Raw genomic sequence first — 21,122 nt, forward strand, 5'->3', positions numbered from 1 at the left:
AATAACCGTAATTGTTCATCATGATATGCTATACACTCTAATAACCGTAATTGTTCATCATGATATGCTATACACTCTAATAACCGTAATTGTTCATCATGATATGCTATACACTCTAATAACCGTAATTGTTCATCATGATATGCTATACACTCTAATAACCGTAATCGTTCATCATGATATGCTATACACTCTAATAACCGTAATCGTTCATCATGATATGCTATACACTCTAATAACCGTAATTGTTCATCATGATATGCTATACACTCTAATAACCGTAATCGTTCATCATGATATGCTATACACTCTAATAACCGTAATTGTTCATCATGATATGCTATACACTCTAATAACCGTAATTGTTCATCATGATATGCTATACACTCTAATAACCGTAATCGTTCATCATGATATGCTATACACTCTAATAACCGTAATTGTTCATCATGATATGCTATACACTCTAATAACCGTAATCGTTCATCATGATATGCTATACACTCTAATAACCGTAATTGTTCATCATGATATGCTATACACTCTAATAACCGTAATTGTTCATCATGATATGCTATACACTCTAATAACGAAGTTCATCATGATATGCTATACACTCTAATAACGAAGTTCATCATGATATGCTATACACTCTAATAACGAAGTTCATCATGATATGCTATACACTCTAATAACGAAGTTCATCATGATATGCTATACACTCTAATAACGAAGTTCATCATGATATGCTATACACTCTAATAACCGTAATTGTTCATCATGATATGCTATACACTCTAATAACCGTAATTGTTCATCATGATATGCTATACACTCTAATAACCGTAATTGTTCATCATGATATGCTATACACTCTAATAACCGTAATTGTTCATCATGATATGCTATACACTCTAATAACCGTAATTGTTCATCATGATATGCTATACACTCTAATAACCGTAATTGTTTATTTACGATTATTAAAGATTTAATTGTTAATTATTAATTAATTATTGAAGATTTAAGATTATTTAAAGTCAAAATCTTAAAAACTAGATGCTAAAAAACCTTTTAACAACTTCACTTGAAACTATAAATCGATAGTGTTGAACAGTGCATAGAGGTAAGCAACTACATATGCAAAATGTCTTCGGCAGTTCCCTCATCCATAAACCTATTGTGGTTTGAATAAGACAGCTTACAATCTTCTCTGATTGAATAGAAACCCATGTGAAATAGTTTTTTTTTACGACTCGAAAAAAAGGATATACTCCAAGCATGGAATGACAGTTTGCATGTTTGTGATACAGTTGCATAGCAATTGGGTGATACTGACCTCTCGAACATCTTGAAGTAACACAACCTCTTCAAGAGACTCCATATGCTTGATAGAGAGAACTTTGAGCTCCTTAAGTCTCGAAAAGGAGTCACCAGCAGAAATTCTGACTTTGCTAGGCATGTAGCTACCATCAGAAGGGTCAACTGACATGGAGAGGCGGGCTACGCATATGTCAGCCCTCGTCTCTAATCTAATCCAATGCTAAGAAAGAATAAAACCAAAGCTAGGAACTTTTGCGTAATATTAAATGCTGAGATTCGGAATCAACTCTATTAACCCTCACATCGACTTCACTCAGAGAAGACTGCAATCATTCTCACATGCTGAGTAAAATGTCAGATTGTGATGGTAAGTAAACCAGCAGTGAAACGTGATGTATTTACTTGGATATAGCAGGGCCATCTAGTAGCACGCCATCATCCAGTAGCAGGCCATCGTCCAATCAACTTACACTCAGCGGAAACAAAAAACTCAGGTGCTCTAATTTTCAGAAGTTGTTAAGCAATTCTTCAAATAATTAAAATTTAAAAATTACGAAATTAAAAATATCATACATGATATTAGCTTTGTAATTGCTTATCCCACCAGCTCCTTCTAGCAAAAGAGGGTGATCACAACCGGCATTATCTAAAGTCACGACATGTCTTCTAGTCTGAACAATAAAAGCTCATAGTGGCGCGAAAGCTTACATTTCCTTGCTGCCCCGAGCTCTGCCAGCAGCCAGCAAGTGATTTGTCATACAGCCTGTTCGCCTGCCTTTCTCTTGAAGAAACTGTCAGGTTCTTGATGCACTTGTCCCATTCGTCGATGAGGGTGCCTGGGGGACCAGCCACATGCCTCTTGCCAGTGCCAGCAGGCATAGTGCGTGGCACAGTCGAGTATTGTCCAGAAAGACCAGCGTAAACAGGAGATATACCTGAAAACATTATTCTGACATATACAAAATGGGTAAAACCTGCAAACATTGCCCTGATGTAAGCAATGTAGATGACACCTATGAACGTTACCATGATGTTAGCAGAATAGGTGACACCCGCAAACGTAGCCACAATGTGCACAGATAAAATGACATCTACAGACATTGCCATCATGTGCGCAGAGTAGATGACACTTTCAAATATGATATTGTTTTGCATGAAGTAGCTGGCATATGCAAACACTGTTCTCATGCACACTAAGTAAAAGACAGTTGCGTGTGTATGCATACTTAACCATGTGTCTATTCTTGAAGTATAAGTACTTAACTGAGAGTGTACATACTTAACTGTGTGCTTATTTACGCGAAGATGGTTTTAACAAATATCAAATGGTTGTGTTTATTGTTGGTACAAGAACGACAAACAGCCATTTAGTGAACATCTGGGTGACTATGATGTTTTAAAGAATAATTGGCCTGAGAACCAACCTGGAATAGTGAACTTATAGAAGGGGTGGGAGCGATGCCTCCTTGTTGAAAAACACGACTCACAGTAGTTGAAATCAAGACAGCTTTGACATTTGTATCGGTGACCAACCACTGGCCTTAGGTCACATCCATCACACCTGCAAACAGACAACAGATGATTCAGACAACACAAATAAATAACAAGAGCGGATAACTCCTATGAAATTCAATTCAAGGAAAAAGATAAGAATAGCGCAAATACGTGTATGTAACCTACATGTATAAAAAGAGTACAAATGTGCTCACTGTATGTTAGCATGTGTGCTTGGGACGAGCTCCAGTTCGCTCAGCAGACCAGTCCAGTGGGCATGAGATGGGAAATCTATAGTGGCATCCTTTCCATTCGCTGATAGCGAAGTCACAGTGCCCACATGACGATGGGTCACGGAGCCCCACTTATAGCGAGGCAAAGTTATCTCAGATCTCACTCTAACCCTGTCCCCAACTCGTATGGTGCGTCTGTGAGCTCCCGCTGCAACAATAGATGTGACACGTTGTATTTATGATTAATTTAATGTATATTCACTTCCCCATCCCGATATTAACAAATTCCAAGTACATAAGTAGCGCGATGTAAACAAATTATTGACAAAAACAAATAATCCAATGATTGTTGATAGATAAAACAGGTGAAACAGCGGGAAAAATTGCATTTGTGAAAACAATTGGGCGGCAGAAATTTTCTTGCAAAATAACTTTATAATTAGTTGGCTTAGAGGAGAAACAACAAATGAAAATATTTTTGTTATCTAAGGATTATTAAAGCTCTCTTATGATTAATAAACCGTTGCTATCTGCTAATAAATAGCGATCTACTTGCTTACAAAACAAAATTTTATTAGCTGCTTCTTTTTAAACAATTCGGGTCTAATGTTCTCTTTGATGAGTAATCATGTTACAGGGCCATTAAAACCTTTTAAAACATTTTAAAGTCAGCTAAACATAAAATTAATTAAAGGGAATTAATTAACGAATCAATTAATTTCAACAAGGTAACCTTTATTCAATATAAAAATAAGCAAACCGTATGACCTTTTAGTTTTTTTTCTAAATTAGTGTACACAAAGTAGTGAGCAGGAACATCAAAATTGTGCAATTGACAGCAATTGAAGATACAGTCAAACATGGATAACTCGCCCACGGATAGCTCAAACACATGGTTAATTCGAACGGTTTCTTTGGTCCGTTCCCACGTAATGATAAATTGCTATAGATAACTAGCACACAAGACTGTTAATTCGAACTGTTTTTTTGCCCAACGGCTACCGAAACGGTTGTTATCGCTTTAGAAAATCACTTTATTCAAAGCCATAGAGGTAAACCTCATCTTTTCGTAATTCATAAGCGTCGTTGTTACCACCATCGGCAAAATATTTTTGTCAACGACTTTCTAAAGGTTTGGTGAAATTTGATTTATACTGCTATACGATGAATGGCACGGGCTAGCCGGGTCACGCGTGCAAGGATTTTCGCCACGCACATACAAAACAAAAACAGCATGTTGTTTTTTTTTGTATGTGCGTGGCGAAAATCCTTTGAGTGCATGACCCGGCTAGCCCGTGATGAATAGTTTTCCGACGTTGATTCCGTGTTGAATCAACGTCGGAATGCTGAATGTTTAAAACGTCTTAAAAACTGTTGTAATTAATCGTATACGTTGTCTTAGCTAAAAAAACTATTCATCATTTGACCTAAACAGAGAATACGTGTGTACATTCAATAAGTATCCATTCAAAAAGCGTGAGTGATATACAATGTACCGTAAAACCTCGTAAAACTTTTAATTGAACTGCCTCGGGGTGCTACTCTTAACGAATCCCAGATAATGTAAGGTAATCTTTGCATAAACTTCAAGAAAAATCGGTAAAAATTAATCGTGGGTAAAACGCTCAAAAGAAAAAGATGTCTTTTCTTTTGAGCATTTCAACAACGATCAAGTTTTGCCAATTTCAATCTAAAAAACGTCCTGGCAATAACATCACCTCAAACAACAAACCAATCTCAAGTGATAGAAAAATCTCTATACTTTTTGATAAAAACGTTTTAAACTTTACATTAGAAGCATTTAATTTGAAACAAGCCATTTGTGCTTTTGATTTATATTATAGTTTGTATATGTTCATGTATCTACTAATAAATAAGTAAATACATGGACTTGTGACAGTGCTCTGATAACTTGAACACTCTGATAATTCGAACACTTTTGCTCGGTCCCGTGAAGTTCGAGTTATCCGAGTTTGACTGTACCATAACGCAAAAAAGCAGGTCATGGATAACCAATCTAAATTTAGTTTAATTAAACATAAATCGTAAGATAAAAATGTTGCAGCTTTTTATATACTGCACAATGTTCTGTCCCACCTGGACTCTCTGCAGCAATTGAGGTCAGATTCAAATAGGGGAGAAAAAACAAGTGAGCTGAACTATAGTTACTCTTTTCTTCTCTGACAAAGACAGCACAAAAAGGTTAAAAACCTGGTTATTGGTAAAACTATATGGGTAATTCATAGTAGCAAGCAGCCAAGAGAATTACAAAGAGCTGTATTCCTGTAATGAATTAGCTAAATCTTAAAATATTTCCTACAGTAAAATATAAACAATTTTCTCATTAAATCTATCAACCTTGTAAAAGCCTCTTTTCTAGTAGTTCTTGCTAGTCAACTTGTATGAAGGTAACATCTCTTATTTTAGAAAAATATCAGGTAGAAATGCTGCTACATTGTATGTCATTGAGTGCATCCTTTTACAATCTTGAATAAGTTTATAAATTGATGGGTTAATACTGCCAGTCACCTCACAATGAAACCACACTTTCAGGATACCTTTCATTGCAAACCAGATGCCTGGAAACCGTATGTGCAAGAAATTCCTCACTTTATTACAATCAACAAACAATTTGCATAAAACATCAAACTTCTATGTTATGCTAACCATTGGTCGAGAGGGAGGAGGAGAGGTCATTTCTGAGTTCAACATGAACGAATCTGACCCAGTATGTGCCTCCCTTGCGCTCCCAATGGGCGAGTACATTCAAGTCATGCAAACCATCGTTGTCTATTTTGATGACCCTACCGACATCAGCATTGTCGATATCTTCATATGACTCACAGCAGACAACTGTCATACCAATCTACAAACGACAAAAATATGGCTCATTACTTAGAAGCTTGTGCAGTCCATGTACAGATTACTTGAGAATACGTAATTTTAAAAAAATGTGGCAGAAATTAAGCAAATATTTTACTCGAAACCCTAATTTATCACATATGATACTCAAAGTTTTTTGTAACACTGCGGTTTCGTTTGTGAAAGTGAACATGCTGGTGAAAGCCATACAAAAGTAAGTTAAGCCATGGATCTCAAGAGACCACCTCAACCTTCAACCAGTCTAGTTTATACTTGTGTTAGCACATTTTAAAATAAAACAAAGCAGCTATTGAAACTTTTTATCACTGATTAGTATTTTACTTATTTTTTTTATATATAATTGAGTTTTTCAAATAACATTAATTTATTTTAATGGTATGTGTGATTACCATTCATTAAGGAGTTATAATAGGTTGTTGGGGCTGTGGAACCAATTGAAGGAATTACAGGGTATTCTTATGGAAATGTATGTCCAACATACAAGTGTTTTATCATACAAAGTAGACTACAGAATTGATTAAACTTGTATGCTGAGGTTTTACTATATATTGTTTTTACATCGTTAAATGTATCCGTAAATACCTGCAGTATTTCTCAAGGTGCTATTAAAAGTTGTTGAGGCCATGGAACAAATTAAATTAATTACTGTGTACTTTTATAGGACTTGGTTGGTACTTTTATTTGCTACAACTTACGATGGTTTTAAAGACGAACTTACACAAATCTTTGGTAGATTTTATCAAAAAGTCTCAATATTTTTCTATCATTTGCGATTGTTTTTTATGTTTGATGTGATCTGATGGCGGAGATGTTTCAAGATTAGAATCGGTAAAACTTGATCGCGGTTAAAATTCTTGAATCAAGTTCATGCGTGATTCTGATGACTGTAGTTGCAAGGAGACTGATAGAATAGAGATGCATAACACTGTAACTTGAATGCAATAGCCGATATAAACTATAGCAACGATAGCAACTAGTAATGTGATTTCACAAATTTTTCTTCTGAGTTTTCTAACCGCGATCAAGTTTTGTCGATTTAAATATTGAAACATCCTGACAGTCAGATCACCTCAAACATCAAAAACAATCGCAAATGATAGAAAATACCGATATTTTCTAATAAAATCTACAAAAACCTTGTGCAAGTTCATCTATAGCATCCCAAAACATCTTGAGACGAACTAACCTCATATGCAAAGGTTTGACTGTGCATGCAGACACACCCACTAGTTCCCATCTCATAGACCGCTGCCACTCACCCTAAGATGTTGTTTGACGTATCTCGCGTAGTCATCCATGTTGGTGAAAGCAGACCGAGGCTGGTGTTCCGAGTTCTCATAGAAGGTCAGCTGATCAGCGAAGGAGAGTCGCCATTCTTCACCGGAGTCTCCACTCTCAGACCTAAAGAGACAATAACTAACTGCTCTCACATGCTGCCCCATTAATTATGAACGCGCCGAAGATAAAACTTCAACAAGTAGAAAAGTAATAAAATGAAGTTCTGAACACCAACTTAAGGAGAAACATCTTCCATCAATGACCCGTAATGACCATCCCAGCTAGTCAGCCTAGACTCACTATCACTGCGTTTCCAAAATGATAAAATCCGAACGCATTTGACGCCAGCTCGCTTCGGTAAATTTGTGCAAAAGTATTCGCTGTGCAAGTACTGTTCGACATCGTAGAAACTCTCACTGCCAATGAATCTAATGGTAAAAAAGTTCAATATTACGATTTATTTAAAATTTAATCGCGATCAGGCATCCTGGCTTAGTGCAAATAGTTGGCTGCGTATGAATTAAAAAGTGACCGTGGCCTGAAAACGAGTCTACAAGTTTTTTTAGAGTGATAAACCACAAACTTTAGAAAGAACTATATAGTGCAACTCGGAATCGTTGAAACAGTAGGGTGTGAATTTCTTGGCAGAGGGCAACTCCAAACGCATTTGAAACATGGAAACACAGTGAATTAGTAATGAGGTGATACCATCTGGTGACTTGAATTAAATATTTTTATAGCTAAAGCTGAACTGCAAATCTCTGAGAATAAACATATTAAATGTATATTTTTGAAACATGACAAGAATAATAACCTAATCACACATATAATAGTATATAATATATAATCACATATAATAATATATAATATATATAACTACACATAAAATAGTATGTAATATATATAATCACACATAATAATGTATAATATATATAATCACACATATAATAATATATAATCACACATATAATAATATATATAATCACGCATATAGTAATATATATATATAATCACACATATAATAATATATAATATATATAATATATATAATCACAAGTACAATAATATATAATACATACAATCACACAAATAATATATAATCACAAATATAATAATATTTATAATTACACATTACATAATCACACATATAATAATATATAATATATATAATCACACATATAGTGCTAGTGACTTACCCTCTTCTTGCATCGCTGCTGTGACGCGGCGCTACAGCACCCATCATGTCTTCATCATCAGAGTCTGGACAGCTGAGCTCTGACTCACTGCTGCTGTCTGTCATGGGCTCCCCATCATGTTCTAGCAGCCAATTGACAAGTACCTCTATAGATTGGTCTCGACTCGAGCCTCGACCTGCAAAGCGTGATCCACAACATGCGAAGCATGACATGTGACACATAACATGCGAAGCATGACATGCGACGCTGGACATGCGACGCATGACACGCGACGCATGACACGCGACGCATGACATGCAACACATGACATGCGACGCATGACATGTGACACATGACAAGAAACTTTTACGGTTCTCTTTTAAATATTTGAGTCTATCAAATGCAAAGTATGGAATTATAAGTAAGAATATAAAAGGTAAAGCTATCATAGGGGTTGGCTTTTTGTAAAGTCAGTAGATAATTACTGTATATAGGCAATGTATATATACCAACTGTATAATTCTCATTTGTACCTGCAATCTCAACATGAATTACTCTAGCTACTAAAAATACAAGCAGAGATGAAACCAACTCACGTAGCTTCCTGAGTGCAAGTTCAGCTCGTGACCTATTGAACCCCATCTCGGTGAGTTGAGAAACGGTGCCACTAGGCGGCATCTCAAATTTAGGTTTCTTTGGAATCTGCATGCGAACATTATATGCACAGCTAAAGTTCACTAAATAAGCCCTTACAACAGAAACAAATCTCAAAAATTATTGAAAACATGAAAATGACAGAAGACAGTGACGCATTCTTCCAAAAATGCGTGTTTAAAAGCAATATGCAGGAGCGGGTGCGTATGCAGGAGCGGGTACGTATGCAGGAGCCGGTGCATATGCAGGAGCGGGTGCATATGCAGGAGCGGGTGCATATGCAGGAGCCGGTGCATATGCAGGAGCCGGTGCATATGCAGGAGCGGGTGCATATGCAGGAGCGGGTGCATATGCAGGAGCCGGTGCATATGCAGGAACCAATGCATATGCAGGAACCAGTGCATATGCAAGTTGAGCTGAAACAATACTATAATAGAGCCTCAGGAATTGATTATGTCTTTCTCATCGTTTGATTGGCTTTTTTCACCATAACTTCCTACACTAATTAATTCCGCATGTAGATTAATTATTTCGCCACTTTATATCTTAATTAGTAATAGAATTGCTTATATCACTTTTACATATTGCTGTATACGGTTTTTCCAACTAAAACGGAATTCAAACAACTACATCAACCGCAATACCTGAAAAGGTCTGATGATACTAGCACATTACAAAATGATAGCCTGTTCTCCAACCACCTCAAGATATATATTCTATCGAGTTATTTGTTTCATTCCCCCAACCTTGCTGTTCACCTTCTGAAACCTGGGCTTAAGTCTAACTCTCTGTCTAACACTTTGACTGGTCAAAGGCTCAGATCTAGAGACCTCATTGCTGGCTATATCTGTTCCTGATTGGCTGGTAACAGTTGACACCGCACTGGGTGACCTTTCAGGCTGCTCACTCTCTTTCCTGGCCTGCAGATGCTGCAGGATGATCATGGCTGCGTCCTACAAATATTCCGTGCGTAAGAAGTTAGACAAATAGACAGTACTTGGTTGTAAGTGAGCAGAATAATTGTATCGCAAAATGGCAACTTTAATATCATATGCCATGGAAATGCTCAACCAGCAAAGGTTACAAGATTTGCAAGAGCAAACAACTTCAGGTTTTAGTCTATGCACCTATCTACATACTTACATCTACATCTACATACATCTATATACAACTATCTTTGGTTAGTGATTAGTTGAGAATGAATTACACAATATTGCAGTCTTAAGTAATAAGCATTGAGCTTGTATAGCATGAAAAAGTACAGAAATCAGTGTTCCAATAGTTCGAAGGTCACAGGTTTTGCGTGTGCAGACAATTTCATATTTTTGCCGATGCAACATTCTAACTATCCAAAGTGTTCAAACAAACAGAAGCATCAACATCTTGCCTAAACCAATTCACTACTAATGATAAAAGGTTAGAACATTAGAAAACATAAATACTGTCAAATATGTAACATTTATACAAGAAAATAGTTTCAATTAGATAATAAAGCAACCATAAGCAACCATGTTCTATTGAACAACCAGCTCAAGTGACAATGCAACCTGAACAGGGCCTACAATGTGTTAATTCATTGAGGATATGCAAACAATGTAATTACATTTCTTAGAGAACAAGCGATAGAGGTTATTCCTAGAGAACAGTCAGTGGCTTTCTAATCTACAGATAGAGTTCGATACTATACAGAGCATACAATAGAGAGTACTTGAGTTATATTTTTTTGAGCAGCATCCTGTGCTAATCCTGAAGAGCATATGGTAAGCATAAGAGCTTACATATGATAAACATAGAGTGTACATATGATAAACATAGAGTGTACAAGCTATAAACACAGAGAGAGTGCACATCTGATAAACATAGAGTGTACATATGATAAGCATAGAGTGTACAAATGATAAGCATAGAGTGTACATCTTGCACTCAATCCCTTGACTCACCTCCAGCTCATATTGAAAGATGGTTTTAACAGTGAGAGGCTGCGTGGCAGTTGCGAGTAATCGCTGGAGAAGCGTAGCTAATGATGTTGCCTCTAGTTCTGTTGTATCAGCATCCCCTGATAAACTTTCTTCACCAGAGACCGATGACTGTTTTCCCTTACCATCAGAGTCTCCATCAGTGGCATCATCCTATATGCAGAAGAATTGTGTAAAAGGTATGATGAAGATAAACGAATTATACAGAAATATGGATGACAAAATTTAAGTTGTAGCTAGCAAACTTTGATACATATGTGTATATGTACATATGTACATGCATATAAACATACATATGTACATGAACATAAACATACATATGTACATACACATGAGCATGCTTATAAATTTACATATGACATGCATAAACAAATGCATATGTGTGGGCATACATATTATATACCTGCATATACATGCATATATACATATATACATGCATATATACATATGTACCTGCATATACACATACAGGTGAACATACATATGTTGATGCCTATTATACATAGATATGTACACGTACATGCTTATATACATATGTACCTGCATATACACATACAGGTAAACATACATATGTTGATGCCTATTATACATAGATATGTACACGTACATGCTTATATACTTATGTACCTGCATATACACATACAGGTGAACATACATATGTTGATGCCTATTATACATAGATATGTACACGTACATGCATATATACATATGTACCTGCATATACACATACAGGTAAACATACATATGTTGATGCCTATTATACATAGATATGTACACGTACATGCTTATATACATATGTACCTGCATATACACATACATGTGAACATACATATGTTGATGCCTATTATACATAGATATGTACACGTACATGCTTATATACATATGTACCGGCTTACAAACATAAAATACAACATACACTCAAAATAATCTGTGAAGAGATAGTATCAAACACTGTGAATCTCTCACACATTCAGAAACCTGTTGTTATGGCAATACATGTATAACTTTTCAATAGCTGTAATAGTAATAACCAAAAGGTTACGTAGTTTAAAATGGATTTTATTGAAAAAATTCGAAAATGAATACTTTAATATACAGACTTGGTCTGCCAATATTCATGACAAGCTCGAAGCTCTAATATAAAAACCATTAAAAAGTACACTGCTCTCCGATCAATGCAATGCTGTAGCAAAACGAATAAATTAATATTTTGCAAAAGATGTGACTTCTATTGTCCTTTACGACTTACAACTTTTTACAAACATGTTCAGTATAAATCTGCTTTGAACAAGACAAGAGGCAGCAAGGGCGTTCTTTCTAGCCAGCATTTCTATAATATTTTAAGACAACTTCAAGATTTTGAGATTTTAATCAAGTTCCTTGTATGCTGACATTGTGGTTCACCACAGTACCTAGCAATGGGTAGCCTAGCAACAGGTAGCCTAGCAACGGGTAGCTCATCAACAATATATCATAAATGGGAAATACAATAAAAAATAGCCTTTTTTATTGTTAATACAAAATTTAAAGCAAGATCGGAATATATAGCTATAGTATATACCTACATGTATGTACATGTATGTAGTGTAGTTTATATATAGTACATAGCATAGTATCGGTATATATAGCAACTCTGGCCACCGTTGTGGTCTCTGAGTTGAAACAAACTATCTGACTATATAACCAATTTTATATAGAAATGAACACAAAATTATCAGAAATGACAAGAAAGCTCTTCTCACCAGCTTTACGTCCAGTGAAAGTGAATCGGGCAGAGATTTTTGAGGAGTTGAAGCTGATGTGATGTCAGCCACCTTTCCTCTTCGTCCTCCCAAGCAGGCCTCGTAGTCTTGCGGATTTGTAGTTTTACAAAGTCTTAGCAACAACGACCGCAAAAGGTTGCGGTCTGAGAAAACGTGCTCGGATGCCCGAATTATGTGGAACCGGAGAGAACAAAGAAGAATTCTATCTTGGCGTGTTACATCTAGAAAGACAATTATAGAGTTGGGAGCTTGAGAGATAAGAGATACCCTAGGACACTTATGTATTCGCGGCATCTAACTTTCGCGTTTTCGCGGTGTCATCCTCTCGCGAAAGTTTCATGTGCGAAACTAAACTATCATAACAAACGAGCGAAAAAGCGAAACTAAATAGCTTTGTTCATTGATACTGTAGAATGGAATTTTATAACGACATTTATTTTAACGTTTTTAATGACCACTATAGCATCGTTAAAATATAAACCAACAAAATAATTTGACTGTCAAAATTTATTACGTTATTAATTTGCAATTAATTATGATTAATTTCCCATTAAGAATGATTTATAATGATAGGAATTTGATGTCAATGCACACGAATTAGTAGATTATCGTTTGCTGGGGACATCAATCAATGCAGTGAGCACCGTGTGTTGAAAGAAAATAAGACACATGCACTGACACTCGCAGTACTACACAAGCAGCATGGCTCTGGAAAGGTTTGGATTCACCACTGACACCTCTTCAATAACTTGTAATTTTTTGAGATTTGTTTTGTTTTAAGTGATGTGACTGACGAGACGTTTTTAAATTAAAATAGGCAAAACATGACCGCAGTTAAAACGCTCAGAAAAAGACATCGTTTTCTTTTGAGCGTTTTAACAAAGATCAATTTTGCGGATTTTATTTTAAGTTCATTCGGAGGCTTTTACGTCTTCGATGGGACATGGCCAAGCGGGTGTTTCATAAAACTTAATCTTCTGCAAACCTTTATAAAAGTCATTACCAAAAATATTTTGCCTCTGATGATGATAATAATGATGCCTAAGAACTACTAGAAGTTGATGTTTGTCTCTATGGCTTGGAATGAAGTGATATTCCACAGCGATAAAAACCGCGTCCATGGCCGTTGGGCAAATAACTTTTCGAATAAATGATGTTGAGGTCGAGTTATCTGAAGGAATTTATCTTTGCGTTGGAACTGACCAAACAAATCCGTTTGAGTTGACCTTGTGTTTGAGATGAAATGTTACATTTTATCTGAGGGCGAGTTATCCGAGTTGGACTGCACTTACCGTAAAAAATTACCAAAAAGTTGGGGCGGCTCAGCCGGCCAGCTAGCTGCCCCAGTTAAAACGGGCCTGTTGATAGTCCAAGAAACAAATGGCAGCAAGCGATCAAATTGAATTATCAACCTTTCCCACACCATTCTACCTACGGTTCACAATTACAAACTAGTCGCAAATTGGAATTTTTTTTTATCGGTGAACTGAACCTGAGGAATCTAATTATGTTTGTTCCACTGCATTTATTTTCACACCACTATATTTTCGCACTCATCAGAGCTGCGAAATTAAGTTGCTCCGAAATTTTAATCTGCGAGCTACTCACGAAACTAAATACTAGCGAAATATAAGTGGCCTAGGGTAGTAATAGTATTAAGTGACATTATCCCTGAGTAGTAGCTACATATATATATAGATGATGCTCTTAGATAAAAAAGGTTTGGAAATGGCTGTGGTACACTAATCTCGATGTAAGATGATGCAGTTACACAATTTCATTTTTAGTCAAACACCTGCAGACAAATAAAACCAAATGATTCAGTTTTCTTTTGAATCCAAATTAGAATCTCTATGTATTATTACTTATATTTACTAGACATTCAATTCCTGTTGTAAAAGGTAACAATGCATAAGAAAACATGAATGTATTTTTAAAATCATTTAAAAAACAAACATTGCTTGCGCATTACAAATTTTTATGATAGAGTTCCAATTTCGAACTTAATGGTTACATGACAGTCTTCCATAAACGCGAGCAAGCCAACATACCTACCATAGACATGAGCAAGCCAACATACCTACCATAGACATGAGCAAGCCAACATACCTACCATACAAAAACATATCTAGACTATGAAATGTTGTGGGATAAAAACAAAAGATGTGACCAAGATGTTGAGTAAAGTTCTAAATTAAGTGTCAAGTAGGAACTTGTGTATTAATAGCGAGTCAAGTCTTACATGTCTATTGTGAGAAAGGAACCAGCAGCATTCAAGATGAGGCACAGTGATCCTTCATTTTCTGCGGCTAATCGGGACCAGCGTACTCACGAAAACAGAAAGCCTTCGAAATAAAAACTAGTTTTTGATGTATGAACCATAATGTTAACATCAGAATGCTTAAAATGCTTTCCAAGCTTATTGTATTTATTGTATGAACTTTATATATAGTAAGTAGATATATTTAAGCTTTCTTGATAGACTTTTACTTCATGTTTCAACTTTCGCTGTAGCATTTTGAGTCAGAGACACTTATGCATTAGTTTGGACTTGATCAAGGTCTGAATATTAGTGCTTGTGATTAAATGGGTTCATTGTGAGAAAGAAGTCAGATGTTTGTAAATATGAGAGAGAATCATAAAGATTTATGTATTTTAGTTTTTTTTTCTTATTTTTAACTTTAATCTTTTAATGAATAATTTTTTCCGCAAGGTGCTCAAGTTGCGAAAGCTGATTCGCAGTCAAAAAGATTCAATTCAATATCATTTATTTGTGTGTGAGTTTATAAGCCTGAGGACAGAGATCGACAAGCAATTGATGCTGACTCGACAAACATTGTGCAGGGCTACCTATAGTACTTCTCATCAAGATCTGCAGCCGTTCTGGCAGCCACAAATTAGTGTTTGTAGTTTCACTTGAGGACTCTTGTCATGTGTTACAAGTGACAAAACTTAACTATAATACACTCAGAATATACATATTATATACAGAATATAACTTATAGTACATTCGCTGATTGTGTACTGCGTAAAGCGATAGACTAACCTTTATTGATAGTTGTAGACGCTGAAGCTGTTATTGTGCTGTTGATCAGTGATGACCAGATATCGAGTGTCTCATTTGAGAAGTGTGGAAAATTGTCAATATGAAACTCGGCACCAGAGCAAATCTCGAGGTCCTCTACTCTGAACGCTTTCAGCCCGGTGTCGAACTGTACGATGACCCTGTTCCTTACTCCAATTCTGCAATCAAGGCAGTATTGCGGCTCTCAATCACACTTCTTTGCATGATTTCTGATAGTGGTTTTGATGCAGCGGAAAGTGGTCAGTCCTTACCTGCAGACAGTTCCAATACCCTCCTCTCCATACTTGACCAGTCCCCCAATTCTTACTCTCTTCAGTGAAGAGCTCTGTAGTACTAACGCGGCAGCAGCTGCCCCGTACCAACTGCTGATAGGCTGTAAGTCAGCAGCAATCTGCTCTTGAGTCAATGTTTCTTCTTGTAGAGTCTAATAATAGAATGTGACGCACCGTATATAAAATCAAATAAGAAAGAACTGAATATAATTGGTATGAGAGCCTCAAAGTTGAGAAAAAGCTTTTGGGAAGGAACTGTGGATACGAGCAATTTTAAGGACCATTACAGAGCTCTATCAGCTGCCAAGAGTGTGTACCCTAGGAAACTTACGTATTTGCGTCAGCTAACTTTCGCGTTTCCGCGGAGTCATCTTCTCGCGAACATTTCATGAGCGGAACTAAGCTATTATAACGAACGAGCGCAAACGCAAAATTAAATAGCTTTGTTCATTGATAGTCCAAGAAACAAATGGCAGCAAGCGATCAATTTGCATTATCGATCTTGCCCACACATTTCTACCTGCGGTTCACAATTTCAAACTAGTCCCAAATTGAAAATCTTTTTCTTACCAGTGAACTGGACCTGAGGTATCTAATTATGTTTGTTCCACTGCATTTATTTTCACATCACTATATTTTCGCGCTCATCAGAGCTACGAAATTAAGTTGCAGCAAAATTTTACTCTGTATGCTACTCATGAAACTAAATACGAGCGAAATAAAAGTGTCCTAGGGTATACAAGTTCCAGTCTAAGGTTTTAGTCATTATTACTCTCTGGAGACATTTTAGAAAGTTTTATGCTTTTGTTCATCTAATATATCTTCCAACAGACCGACACAACTTTTTATGGCCAAGTGAGCCAAACATGAATAAACAATCATCACCACTTAGCAGCTAGACACCAATCCGTATGATTTTTCACCGAAAAACACACATGTTGGAGGGTCTGAGTAAATCTACGGTTTATATTGAAGTTCTGACAACTACACAAATGAATCAATATTTAAGCATAGAAATGACAGTTGTCACACCCAAATCATAAACAGTAAAGAGCAGTACCTGAGATACCACAACTCCTGCAGAGAGCAGCATCTGTGATACTACAACTCCTGTAGAGTAGTACCTGAGATACCACAACTTGTAGAGAGCAGTACTTGTGAGACTACCACTCCTGTAGAGAGTAGTACCTGAGATACCACGACTCCTGTAGAGAGCAGCATCTGTGATACTACAACTCCTGTAGAGTAGTACCTGAGATACCACAACTCCCGTAGAGAGCAGTACCTGAGATACCACAACCCCTGCAGAAAGCAGGACCTGTGATACTACAACTCCTGTAGAGAGTAGAACCTGAGATACCACAACTTGCAGAGAGCAGTATTTGAGATACCGCAACTCTTGCAGAGAGCAGCACCTGAGTTACCACAACTCTTGCAAAGAGCAGCACCTGAGATACAAGACCAACTGCAGCAAGCAATATTTAAGATACAAAAACAACTGCAGAAAGCAGTATGTAAGATATCAAGGACCTACAAAGAGGAGCGCAGTGACCCCTCATTTATCACGGTTGATGAGAATCGACAATGATCATGAAGTAATGTCCACCCGTAAATCTGGACTTACATTTGATCAAATGTTTTGAGAGCCAGTTCAAATAAAACGATGTAGACTACAACTTATTTATGTGGTTTATCGTATATTTTTACCTAAAAGCAACCATCTAAACCGGCTTACTTGCTCATCCTTCCAATGGTAAGGAACAAGCTACAAGGAGATCATGCTGCTGAAACGATTCTTATGAATAACCTTCACTTCTATAGCCTCTGATCAATGACAGGCTAGTTCAGCGATGTTTGTTTCCCAAAACTAGTTGATAGTCTGAGAGGTTATTAGGCTAATAGTCTGCTTTTTTAGCTAACAAATTCTCAAATTTATGCAGCCTTTGTACCCTTCATGTCATGCATGATGGAACCAACTGGCGATGCACCGAGGTGTGAAGTATTGAGGAATCAATATGCCTGAGATACCACAGAGCTATGATGCCAACCTGATCCGAGAGAGGACAGAGATGACGATTGAGTGAGGAGAGTTGAGAAAGAATGTAGTGATTGATGAGTCCGGTCCAGATGGGCAGCCGGTGCATCCTGCAAAGCATCTCCCTCAGCTGTTCCAGCAGCATGCTGTCAATAACAGATATTAGACTATACTACACATTTTATATGAATCCTCACTTAGTGTGTAACTTGGAGTCTAGCCCAGATCAGTACACACTGGGCTGTTTTAGCACATGTGAAAGTTGTGAAATGTAAAACTAGAGAATCAAAAAGTAATTAAAATGATCCAAGCATGTGTACCTGAAATTGCTTTTACTGATATTAGTATTAGAGACATCAAACCCTTATAAGGAGACCACAAATTTGGAATAGCTTGATAGATGATTGATAAGCAAACAATGTGTTTTATTACTTGACATTTTGAAAAAGTATTTACATGGTTACATATAAATACATATTTTATGAATAGGATATGTCAGAATAAAATGAAGTACAAACTGGAATTTGCCATCCTGTAAAAGTTAATTAACCGAATTTGTCTTCAGTTAGTTTTGTGATTATTACGGAAACTCAATAACTCCACTGTTTTATTAAATAAGTTAATGTCAAAATGCTTTGAATAAGTAAACTATATACTGGCTACAAGCAACTCCTAATTCAAATGGCTGCCTTACAGTATTCTGTAGATATCAGCTACTACCTAAATGCTGTCTTCTTCCAAATGGCATGTTAGGAATAATTCTGCAAGAAATTACACAAGTAGCATTTTAAAGCGCACAACGAAGATAAGACAATTCCTTATCTCTACCATGCTTGAGGAAACAGAAGTAGAAGCCATAGCTTTTTTAGACGCATGAATAATAAGCTAAAGGTCAAAGGTCACTGGAGCAACAGTGCAGGAATTCAGTGATAATTTCAAAAGTATTGAGGTTGAATCAGATACAGGAGTGACAATGAGATCGTGTGTGTTAGCAGCACTTGTTATTTATGTTAGTTGCTTTGTTCTAATTGGTTCGTCAATTATTAACGAGAATATTTTAAAATGAAATACAAAATGCATGAACAAAAAGTAAGTGGGTTTAAGCTAAAAACTGAACCACCTTAAAATAATCTTACCTAAAACTGTTTGAAAATATTATCAGAAAATATTCCTATTTTATTAAAAAATTCTGATAGTTTGGTACAAACGAAAAAAATGTTTTACTCACATTTTTCCTTCCAGCCTGCTATGCAGAGCAGTTGGTACAAAGCAGATGATCGTTTTAGCATTTCAAAACCCTTCTGAGTTCACCTTCAGCGTGCATCAGCTTTAGACCATAACTGCCACGTACAACTTTTATTATTCTTTAGATTAACCAGACACTCTGATTCCGATTTTGTACTCAAAATAAATATTGGTCCACTAACTTTCAAAGTCATGAAGGCTTTTTCAAAGCGTTTGAATATCCGTCTTGAAAACAACACAGTTGGTACAACAAGCTCCGCCCATAAGTATGTGACGTAGCCTAGCTTTTTAGGAATGGAAGTTAGGGATGTTTAGTCCGATTTAGAATGATAGAGATGGCTGTCTTAAAACCCATTATTATCTAAATTCAGCCTTCGAAATAATTTCAGTATTTTATGAAAGGTAGATAAACTATTTAAAATTGCTTGTAGCTTGTTACAGGATGCTTAAAATGCTCAAAAAGCGCGATTTTATCACAAGCTAGCGTTGTCATCGTGTTTTTTGAGCTCATTTTTAAATATGCACTGTGAAATAGCTTATCTACCTTCCAGAAAAAACTGAAATTATTTTGAAGGTAGAATTTAGATAATAATGAGTTTCAAGACACTTATCTCTATCATTCTAAATTGGACTAAACATCCTCAATTCTCGTTCCTAAAAAGCTAACATACGACACATATTTATGGGCGGAGCTTGCTATGCCGATCGCGTTGTTCCGAGACCGATATTAAAACGCTGTAAAAAAGCCTTCATCACCCTGAAAGTTAGTGCACCAATCTTTATTTTGAGTACAAAATCAGAATCAGCGTGGCTGATTTACCAAGAAAATACGATAGAAGTTGTGTATGGCAGTTATGGTTTAAGTCAACTGCAGATTACCTGTTTTAGTTGGGATTATGGTCGATTTAGTTTGTATTGCTTGCACAAATGCAGTAAAAGAGTACATAATTCATTGTGATACTTTACTTAGGCTATAAACACCTTGTGTAAGAAGCGGTGAGTGGTACAGCTGAAACCTTCCTCGCATAAAGCCCCTCTTCCGTGACTAATGTGGGATCCAAGTCTAGGGAATTACTGCAGTCACTCATTAGAGAGAAGATACGACCAACCACGGCGGTTAGAGAAGGACAATCATTGGAGGTCTGTGACTTGGCAGGCTGCCAGTGTAATAGAACCGTCTCTAGTAGCCTCAGAACAAATACCTGTCAAAGGGAGGGTAGCAGTTATTTTTGCTTGACATCTTAAATAGCACATGAGCAGACAACCCTGATCATCTATTTATTTTCTAGTATTGATATAAAATTGTATGCTTTTATATCTGAAACTGACCAGAAATATTGATGAATAGTGATACCCTTATAGGAATGCGAAGGACTATTTGTAACCTATTCTCATAAGTGAAATGTTTGTCCTAGGCCTAACCACGCAGCACTACAGCTAGTACTACTAGCCATGCTAAAGAAAACTTCCATATGTAATTTGACTCCTGAGAGAAGACTCACTTGCATGGCAGGGTCAAGGTGAGTGAGGTTGGCAGATTCCAACTTCGTCAGCAACAGTTCAATCCATCCAGTTTCGGCCAGTGATTGGCTGAAGGCCTGCTGCGATGCCAGGCTATGAAGAAGTGTTAGCCAGCCACTTGCCTTTAGATATAAAACCAAGATGCTATAATAGCAGCTGACAACAGCAATACGACAGCAATGGAA

The 21,122-nt window shown here is 36.6% G+C and overlaps 1 protein-coding gene across 1 annotated transcript in view; it reads right to left on the reverse strand.

The window, feature by feature from the left end:
- LOC137407224 (E3 ubiquitin-protein ligase HERC2-like) overlaps positions 1 to 21,122 on the reverse strand; it is a 97,972-nt gene that overhangs the window by 38,312 nt on the left and 38,538 nt on the right. Inside the window, 18 exon segments of the mRNA XM_068093830.1 lie at positions 1,340 to 1,543; positions 2,032 to 2,258; positions 2,748 to 2,884; positions 3,033 to 3,252; positions 5,718 to 5,916; positions 7,193 to 7,334; positions 8,408 to 8,582; positions 8,983 to 9,088; positions 9,799 to 9,993; positions 10,981 to 11,169; positions 12,759 to 13,000; positions 15,826 to 16,022; positions 16,116 to 16,288; positions 17,197 to 17,421; positions 17,528 to 17,584; positions 18,185 to 18,317; positions 20,398 to 20,618; positions 20,919 to 21,059. Coding sequence (XP_067949931.1) covers positions 1,340 to 1,543; positions 2,032 to 2,258; positions 2,748 to 2,884; positions 3,033 to 3,252; positions 5,718 to 5,916; positions 7,193 to 7,334; positions 8,408 to 8,582; positions 8,983 to 9,088; positions 9,799 to 9,993; positions 10,981 to 11,169; positions 12,759 to 13,000; positions 15,826 to 16,022; positions 16,116 to 16,288; positions 17,197 to 17,421; positions 17,528 to 17,584; positions 18,185 to 18,317; positions 20,398 to 20,618; positions 20,919 to 21,059 — 3,183 coding nt within the window.

Source organism: Watersipora subatra, chromosome 10 (genome assembly GCF_963576615.1).
Source record: "Watersipora subatra chromosome 10, tzWatSuba1.1, whole genome shotgun sequence".
Lineage (NCBI taxonomy): Eukaryota > Metazoa > Bryozoa > Gymnolaemata > Cheilostomatida > Watersiporidae > Watersipora > Watersipora subatra.